Source organism: Dunckerocampus dactyliophorus, chromosome 7 (genome assembly GCF_027744805.1).
Source record: "Dunckerocampus dactyliophorus isolate RoL2022-P2 chromosome 7, RoL_Ddac_1.1, whole genome shotgun sequence".
Taxonomy (NCBI): domain Eukaryota; kingdom Metazoa; phylum Chordata; class Actinopteri; order Syngnathiformes; family Syngnathidae; genus Dunckerocampus; species Dunckerocampus dactyliophorus.
Window position 1 is genome coordinate 15994455 of NC_072825.1, and position 10072 is coordinate 16004526.

The window sequence follows — 10072 nt, forward strand, 5'->3', positions numbered from 1 at the left end:
TTTCTGCAAATTATTTTGCATGATTTTTTTCTTGGATACCAGCCTCAAGCATATCAACTTGCCCTATGTCACACCCTTGGGCTACTGGCTGTAGCTTCACAATACAAACTGCATCAATTATTTAGCCTTGGCACATAAAACACTTTTTCGTGAAGGACAAGCATTCATTTTAGTGTTGTGTTCTTCCAGTGTTCACTTGATGGGTTGAACACAAAGGTCAAATGTGTTTGTAACATAATAATTCGGAAAGGGCCTTTTCTGTTACAAAGCACTATTTGAAGCACAACAATAACTTACAATCCAATTTTGTAACACTGCTGAAGGATACCTCCCACTCGTGAAATTTGCCGGGGAGATCTTGAAACACACATGCTCACCAATTACACAATCACAGTGACCCCCCCCCCACACACACACACACACACACACACACAGACCTCAGCTGCTTCAAGGAGACGTTGAGAGGGAAGGGGCTGAGAGGGTGGTCATGGGAGGAGTTTGGAAGGGAGGGGATGGGTGGGGTCCAGCAGCTGCTGTGTACGGTTACCATGGAAACCTTTGTTAAAGTGGGTGGGGATTTCCTCAGGGATTGGCCGCCATCCTTTCAAAATTAATATTTTAGAGGTTCTACTTTTCATGGATTGCAGTTGTACCTTTTAATAGAGTTGTTTGAAACACCTCAAATTGTTAGGTTGCATACTTAGATGGTACATTATAACAGGAACACAGGCAGGGAATATTAGGTGAGGCCGCGCCCTACGAAAAAAACAAATATATTCACACAAGTAATATCTGTATGAAATAAAAAATATTTTTAAATATTATGTGATTGATTGAGTGACTGTACTTGAGTAATTTTGAGAAGTAATTCCATTATTACAATATTTACAGTGTGCACATAATGAATTGTGGTATGTCTCCATGACGCCCCCTAGTGTTCAAAACTACATAATCTCATACTGACACTGTGGCAACACCACGTTCACACAGTAATGCTTTATCAGGAAATGTAGCGGGCCTTATGTTCCTTATCTTTGCCAATGACTTGGCATTGAGTATATTATACGATATATTGAGGTGGCAGCCAAAGAAGCCAAACTCTATACAGGCATTAGATTTAATTTGAAGAGAGTTCAATTTTACAATATTTTAAAAAAATCACACAAGCAATGTGGACATTTAAATGTCCAAGCCAACAAGCCGGGAGCGTTCCCAAATGCAGAGTACAAAAGACCACAATGTAATATGTACAACACAAATACACGACAAGCATTCTCAGAGTGATAATAAAAAAAAAAGATGTGTTTATACAGCAAAAAAATACCGCAACAACCAATAAAAAGAACTCAATGTAGCTGTTGGTGAAAATTGGATAATTACATGGCCTGACATTTCATACTAGAGGCAGAGCAGTTGTTCACCAGCCCTGTTTGTTTCATATAAATGAATATGTTGTCTTTTTCAATCAGTATTAGTTTCATGATGTGTTTACATTCAAGGCAGCACAAGACAAAAAGACTAAGCATGTAAACATAACATCTTGAAAATAGATCAGTCAATGTATTTGATAAAAAGGAGATTTAAGTTGGTTAAAAACAAGTTGTAAGCTAGCTTTGGGTATGCTTAACAATAACAGGACCCTGTTGATCTGCACGCAACATTTTCACCAGGTTATGAGACAAGTGATGACCAACAATATAATGATAATTTAAAGAGAAAAAGACCGGCGCGAACATCTTTACAGTGTGTGGGTAGGGTGAGGGTTTGTGAATGACATATCAGGTCCACTTTGCCACATTACACACAAGTAGACACAAACAAAACCTAGGATGCATACAGAAATCAAATATATTACACTGTTATATCACTTTGTAACCTGCGGTGAATAACACATCCATATGTAATGGAACAATCACACCCAAGTCCAAAAGGATAAGAAATTATTACTGTTTGTATTGTTACTTACGACTCACCACTTGATATTGATTTCCTTCATCTTTACTACTTAGTGAATAATTACAAAGACGTATATGGTGATGACATACATTTAAATCCGTCATGTGAACAGTGGTTGTTGCTCCAGGATTATCATATAGCAACTCACCACTCACTCATATGAATGGCTAAGAACAAGATCAGCTTTATACATGTGGATGACCTAGTTAGAGTTTAAACAGACATGATTGCTCATTTACGGCAGTGATTCCCAACCGCTGTGCTGCAAGATCATGAGGGGAAATTATCCAATTTCACGTAGTTGGTGTAAATAAAATGTAAATACATGTATATACATGTACATATTTACTACCAACGAGCGAAGCATTGTGACAGGCAGAACAATTAAATGCTGTTCCAATAGATGGCAGAAGGTATGTAATTATCCTGTGTATCCATCTGTTGCCATTTATACACCATCTTAGTTTGGTGGCGTAAAATGCGTGCCTTGGCTCAATAACGGTTGGGAAACTGGAAACTGGTTTGCGTTAAATGAGTTCCTGTTGTAGTAAATCTACTTATTTCCAGCAAGCGCGGGAGAAATCGTGTTAATTTCTCAGCAGGCCAAGCTGATTTACACCACCTGGCACCTCAATTAAGAGAATACCTGGATTCCACACTAATTTTTTTGTGTGACCAGAATGGCCTCTGTACAACCTTGACGCCTCAACAACACTCTCTTGACACCAGCCAGTCTCATACAGTCTACATATCTACATCAACTCAGACCATGGCTTTAAATAAATACATCACACTGTACCTCATCCATTCTTTCTCTTCTACTAAAATCCAATAAATCAAAGCAGGTCAGCCTCACCATTCATCATCTAATCTCTTTTCGCTCTTCCTTTCCTCTTTCTCCTGCCGGTGTTTTCCTGGGGTTTGTCGTCTTTGCTCCCCGCCGCCGCTGCGCCATTGGCGGCCTTGCTGAGTCCATTGAGGGCCCCGTTGGAGATTGCCTTGCTAGCTTTGGAAGAGGAGGCGTCTCGTCTGGGCTGCTGCCGGCGGTAGGTCTGGTAGTAGAAGTTGCCGAAGAGGATGATGAAGGTGATGGCGTAGCAGATGAGAGAGTAGTGCATCCAGTGGGGAAAGTCGCAGTTGACATACAGGGACAAGGCTGTGTGGCCAATGGTGACGTGGAATTGGATCTAAGACACACACACACACACACACACACACACACACACAGACATACAACATCAGGTTGCACGACATCTTTGCACAGCGATGCCTTCAGTGCCCTGCAAAAACACTGACAATTATTGAGCGTGCATCGGTGCATCAGGAAGACACAAAATTGGTGTCCAACTTTTTAGGGGGTGCATGGGCCAACGAAATGAATGAAAAAAAGTGGTACAAAAAAAACAAAGAAGCCAATTAGAGATGTTCCGGACTGGCTTTCTTACCCACATCAATACTGTGCATCACTCCGATATCAACTGATACTGAAATAGGCAGCAGCTCTTCAGCCATACCTCTTTGTATAATGTAAACAATGTGTACACATTGTGCTTCTTTTACTGGTTGCATTTCACAAACAAAGACTGTGCAAAATAAGACAAAAACTGCAATATGCAATACGGGTTATCAAAAGCATTCCAATCAGTACGTATGACTCTGAGTAATTCATACTGACGTGTGATATTTGATTAGAAATATTGAAGGAAGAAGCCTTACTCCCACCTCGCATAAGCAACACTTTGTGTCATATTCCGCACGTTTCCCTTAGTTTTGACATCGTTTCCTGTTTTTTTTCTGCTCCTATTTTGGTTTTCTGTTTCCTGTTTGACTCGCTGTGCAGCTGTTTTGTGTTTCTCGTTAGCAAGCAGAGCAAAAGGTAACAACACAAAGGCGAAACGTGCTGCACTGTGGAGCACGGTGCAGTCTGATGAGGTCTCACCCACACACTGATATCATTATCGTCAGAAAATCTCATTTTTATGCTAATATCAGCCAATAATATCAGACCGCCGATGATATCAATATCCGTAATGCCAATGCTTACTGGCAAGCTCAGCACATCCACAAGTTACTCAGTCTACTCCAAAAAGTAATGGTCCATGCATCACACCTGCACAAACCTTTGTGAACTGGTCTCCCTCACTTTTGTTTCATTTTGCTATCACGCCCACACACAACCGAAAACATGAACTCCTTGGCAGACATAAAAATGATCAAGTCTCGTATGTGATTGATTTACCATCTGGATGATGGTCAGGTACTTCTTCCACCACAGGTACTTTTGGATCTTCGGTCCACAGGAAGCCAGGCCGTAGTAGAGGTACATTAAGACGTGGATTGCGGCGTTCATGTGTGCACCAAAGAATGCTGAAAAAAAAAGTTCACCATCTGGTATTAGTTTGGTCCGTTTGGTCTTTTTTTTATTTCTTAATGCCAAACTGTAATATTGTAAGCAAAAACAATACAGAGTCACCAGAGCCCACGACGGGGATCATTTTCTTGTTTTCATCAAGGAGTTATTAAATATGGTGGTGAGAGACACAAGGAAAAAAGCCTGAGGTGTGTTGTAACAGGAGCCACTCACACTGTCCTCCCGCCACCCATTTGATGCCGATCCACCAGAGAGTGAACATGGTGCAGTGGTGGTAGACGTGCAGGAAGGTGACCTGGTTGAACTTTTTCCTCAGGATGAAGAACACCGTGTCCAGGTACTCGATGCCTTTGGAGATGAAATACCACCACAAGGCTCCTGCAACCTGAAGATGGGGTATGATGCAGATATTTGGGATGAACAAACTTATTGAGACGCACTTTTTAATCCGTTATTTGATCAGTCATGGATAGTTCTAGACACGCGAGTTTGCCCTGAACTTTTTTTTTTGACTAGCGGCCACTCCTGGGTGCAGTCCACCTTTTCACCAAAGTCAGCTGGGATAGGCTCAAGCTCCCTGCGACCCTGAACAGTATTGGATGGATGGATAGAACTCAGACTGGGAGCCAGCAGGCCCTCCCTCAGGTTCAACATCAGTGACCTCCCAGAGACACACCAAAATCGTGTACAAAGTGCACATTTTCAGTTTCTTGTTGCTGTAATGAGGGCCGCACGGTGGCCTAGTGGTTAGCATGTTGGCCACACAGTCAGGAGATCAGGGTTCGAATCTCTGTGTGGAGTTTGCATGTGCGTGGGTTTCCTCACACATTCCCAAAACATGCATGTTAGGTTAATTGGTGATTCTAAATTGTTCATAGGTATGAATGTGAGTGTGAATGGTTGTTTGTCTGCCATTAGTTGGCGACCAGTCCAGGGTGTACCTCTCCTCTCGCCCGAAGTCAGCTGGGATAGGCTCCAGCATACCCACAACCCGAGTGTGGATAAGCGGATGGATTGCTGTAATCACCAGGTTTCCTAATACCTCTCGTCCGTAGACTTTATTGCATACTTTATGTTAAGTACGGTATGCATTCTTTAACTTTAGTCTTAAATGCCTGAGATTACCTGAGATCGGCTGACCTTTGGTGTCTGTGGTTTAAGGTGTGGAAATAACATCATGGAGACAGATGACATAAATGAGTCTTAAATTGAAAAATGACACCCTCCTTTCCTTCTTGAACCTTTCTGATAAAGATCGTGTTGCTAAAAGAATTAATTTTAGCCATGAGTTAAAACCACTTGTTCTGGTTGAACATCCATGTACCCAGACAGAACATGCAAACTCCACACGGAGAGGACCAAATATAATTCCTGGATGTCCTGACTGTAAGGTAGACTTAACTGAACATGTTAGATACATTGTGCTGGTTGCATCTTACAGAATCCAGTCGCCTCCTTGCACTCACCCTGACTTCATTGGGGTCGTCTGAGTAGTCCACTGGTTGACAAATGTAACTGTATCTCGCCGCCCGAGCTGCCATAAACAGCTGAAAGAACAAGCATACAATATACTTTGAATGAGTCCCTGCTGGATGATTTCAACAGGAAATGTCAGAGACGCAAAATGAGGTGATGACACAACATCCACTCAAATAAGATCCATCTAAACCCACGGGACCGAAGGTGATGACGTCCATGCACATAAAGACAGGAAGATTTGAAACTTTTACCTCTTTGAAAATGAAGAAATTGAGGAAGACCATACTGAAGTTGTAGACAACGAGGGTTTTACGGAGCTGGAAGGGCTCCCTGTTCTTCATGTATTTGGGCCCCAGCCAAAGGAACAGCAGGTAGGATGTACTGATGGCCAATGTGGGCAGGGGGTTGTTCATCAGGGGCCATTTCTCCACTCGTTTGTCTGTGGGACAGATGTTACCCATTACTGACCTGCATAAACACAGCTTTGGGTTTATTTAACTACGCAGCTACAGATGTTCTTTAAAAATACACATGAAAAACTACAAGTAATACAATTCGGAATTCAACTACAATTTTCAGGATGATGGGGCTGAAGTTGTGCACCACTTTTGAGAATGAAATTGTCATGTGTGTTTGCCGCTCTGCTGCCGCCTATCTGCTGTCTTTTCTAGTGCACCCTGTCCTGCAGAAGTTGGATCTGATTGCACACACCTGTGATCAATTACCTGGACCTTTATTAGCTGCTGCAAGCCAGCCGGCTGGTGCCAGTTATTCCTTGCCTACTCCTGCTCACAAACAGCTGTACCTGCTCTCCAAGTGACTTTCCACCTGGTCTAGCTTAGCGGTTTCATTGTGTCTTTCCTGCGTGTAATCCAGCTGTGCTTTCTACCTGTTGCTAAGGTTAAAGTACTCCTACCTTTTTCAGAAGCTCCTTGATTTCTGCTAGTTGTTTTTCCCCTGCCTTTATTTTCCACAACAGTGTTTTTTGTTGTTGTATTTTTCCTGGCTCGTGCCCTGAGTCTTTTTAGTAAATATTTTTGTACACTCTTGTTTGGCTTATGCCCTTTTTGTATTAAACATTTTTTTGTTACCACGCTGTGTGTTCAGTCCTCTGCATCCAAACCCCGGCCTTAGCCGAATCATGACAGAAATGCTGTCATGTGTGACATCACATAGGACCTTGCAAGGACTCAGCCCGTTTTGCAAGACCTCAGTGTTCTTCACTAGAGCTGAGTTCAGTGAGCATGAAAGGATTAACTGTAGGTGTTTTGTTCTGTGAGTGTGGGTTTTTTTCGTTGGCTTTTTGTCATACTCAAAACAGTATCAATCTAGCGTGTCAACTATTTTACAACACAAGGAAAAAATACTTTTCATTACCTGCAATGGTTAAGGTCCACTTGTAGAATTCTATGGTGTCATTAATCAAGTGTGTAACGATCTCCATGTCTGACGACCTGAATGGAAGGAAACAGCTTAGTGACGACTGACCTTTAAAGGAATCCGGCTATTAGATTGACTCCTGAGCACAGCGTCATCTTAGATACATCATCATCATTAGATACTTCTACTATGGAAATTCTGTTTTCTAACTACAGTATCTCACTAGGTGAGTACACCCCTCACATTTCAGTGACCAATTTATTATATATTCTCAAAAGACAGTCCTATATTGGACAGAACTTAAGAGTAGTCTGTGTAGAACTTGTTTACCAGTGTAGTTTTACGTCCACTAAAAATAACTCAACACACAGCTATTCTTGTCTAAATAGCTGCCTACACAAGTGAGTACACCTCACAGTGTGAGCATGTCCAAATTGTGTCAATAGTGTAAATATTTAGTGTGAGCACCATTGTTATCTAGCACCCCCTTAATCCTCTTGGGCATGGATTTCACCAGAGCTGCACAGGTTGTTAACGGGATCCCCTTCCACTCTTGCAGGATGACATCACAGAGCTTGTGGATGTGACTCCTCCATTTTCCGCTTGAAAATGTCAACTGGGTTCAGGTGTGCAGACATACAGTCAAACCTGTCTTAGCAGCCACCTGTATAGAAGGGCCACCTGCATATAGCGGCCACTGACAGATCCCCCGCAGAAAATTTCCGAGTTATAGACCCTGTGTATAGCAGTCACCTGTCTAATGCGGCCAGCGGCCACCCATTTTGTATCCCTTGGTCAATATCTGAGCGCATATAGCAGCCAAAATGAAGCCGTCGTGTGTAGACATTAATTACTGAGTCGTAGCTCTGTCACAATCATTCACAAGATCCACACAAAATGTCAGTTGTTCAACATAAAAAAAACCATCTTCTTTGGAGCTTGTTGCAGACAGTGACACCGTTTATTTCCTGGTGTGAGACAATGTGCACTGGTCAATACTGTAATGCCGCTTGTTGTGGGGAAGGAGAGACTCACGATGCACGCCAATGAACTTTAATCGCTTTATTAACAGCGGAGAACACTGCAGGACTTTACATCCACGCCAACATCCACACACTTCCCAACTCTCTCAACACTCACAGCTAGCACTCAGCCTAGCTCTCCTGCACGTGACGTTGCACCGTCACTTACCGTCACTTCCTGATTAACTAAAGCTGTAATGACACTCTGCCGTATAAAAAGTAGCACAGCTTTGTTCTGTGGGTGTTGTAGAATAACAAGCCTAGTTGTTTTTTACAACTTTTATCCGCAGTCCCACAGTGCCCTCTACTGGTCAACATGTAACAGTATAATTAGATGTATCTGCAAACACAACAAGCTTCTAATCACAGACATGTTAATATGTGCATGCACAAATTCAAAATGGCCGCCAACCTGTCTATAACGGCCACCTGCCTATAGCGGCCACTTTTGCCGTTTCCCTTTAGTGGCCGCTATAGACAGGTTTGACTGTACTTACATCTATATACTACATCTTGGAGGTGTGTTTGGGGATGTTATTATGCCATGAAACCCAGTTTCCCAATGCTTCACAGTACATGTTGGAAGTCACGATTACCTCAATGAACCACAGCTCCCCAGTGCTGGCAGTACTCATGCAGCCATGACACTATCACTACCATGATTGTACAGTAGCAAGGCTTAATTATATTGGTACTCGCTTGTGTTTCCAGCTATTTATACTATAGTAGCTTTCTGTTGAGTCATTTTCAGTGGACAGTAAATCTATACTGCTACAGTGCTAAGTTGGGCACTGACTACTCTAATGTATATCCAAGTAAAATGTATCAATTTCTACAGTATTGTCCCTTGAGGAAGATAGTGCAATGTGAGACTTGTAGTCACTTTTGTGTCTGCTTGTTAACATATTAGGATAGTGGATTGACTAAAAGCCACATAAGAGTCTGAGCCAGGCCACAGGCCGACCACGATGCATGCTCTAAGGCTTGGATGCGCACAAAGGCAGGGAGCATGTGCCGGCACAGCGCATGTGTCAGCACATATTTTTTTGGGGCCATAACACAAACCACCACCATTCTGCCATTGGTGATTGATTATCCGAGGTGATGTGGAGGGGGGCAACATCACCAATGAAGAACCCTCGGGTTGATTTAATGTTCCAAAAAAAAAGGTGACACCCACAAAGCCTCCGCCACCAGCCCCCACTCTCCCCCTCATCAGAGCCTGCTGCAGCATCCACCATCCAATCGTCATAACTATTGCCACGGTGCACCCCAAATCATTTATACAGCACCCTCATATAGTTTTACAAACGTGACTCTTAAGAGTTTTGACATTTGCTTTCTGCGGGATGCACTCGGGCCTTCCCCTCGGACGGATGAACAATTCTATGAACAGGATATGTGGCTTTCACCATTGTGGTCTCACATCGCAATGGTTACAACATTTACAGGATTACCCTGTGCAACACACTTAACATAATAGCGATTCTAATCTCGCCATCTCAATGAGGATGCTCATTACCTGATTGTGTCGATGTGTTTTTCTTTTTTTGTCCGTCTACGATGACATTCAAAGCAAGGTCATACAGCGCTCCGCCTCCTGATTAATCGATTTGACTTTTTTTAACAGTTGCTCAGCATCTGCGGCGAGTTAGACGACGATGGCATGAATGTGTCGTCCTGCAGCCTCCCTCCACTGTTGGTCTTCCTAACAATTCTCCTCTTGAGCATTCTCAACAGCGCTATCAAGGTAGCACACACAGGCCCTGTTATGTGTTCCTATCCTCATTTCAAAATAAAACCGATAATTTTTTTTTAAAGGATTTTTTGTTATGATAGACACTATAATGTTTGATTGTTCCAC

At 42.6% G+C, this 10072-nt stretch overlaps 1 protein-coding gene across 1 annotated transcript; it reads right to left on the bottom strand.

Moving 5' to 3' along the window:
- Window positions 1-683: 683 nt before the first annotated feature.
- On the bottom strand, window positions 684-9978 carry LOC129184852 (elongation of very long chain fatty acids protein 4-like). Its single transcript, XM_054781264.1, has 7 exons — window positions 9731-9978; window positions 7184-7260; window positions 6058-6245; window positions 5794-5874; window positions 4541-4712; window positions 4196-4323; window positions 684-3143 (listed from the first exon to the last, which is right to left on the bottom strand). Exons 2-7 carry the CDS (start codon window positions 7248-7250, stop codon window positions 2823-2825), a joined length of 957 nt encoding a protein of 318 aa, XP_054637239.1. The 5' UTR covers window positions 7251-7260; window positions 9731-9978; the 3' UTR covers window positions 684-2822.
- Between the last annotated feature and the right edge of the window lie 94 nt (window positions 9979-10072).

Bases quoted from the DNA above. Each gene is read 5' to 3' on its own strand.
- LOC129184852 (XM_054781264.1), bottom strand. From the start codon at position 7,250: ATGGAGATCGTTACACACTTGATTAATGACACCATAGAATTCTACAAG. The intron at 4,713-5,793 runs GTGAGTGCAAGG...CCCCATCTTCAG, and splicing joins ACGACCCCAATGAAGTCAGG to GTTGCAGGAGCCTTGTGGTG. The intron at 3,144-4,195 runs GTAAATCAATCA...TGTGTGTCTTAG, and splicing joins ACCTGACCATCATCCAGATG to ATCCAATTCCACGTCACCAT.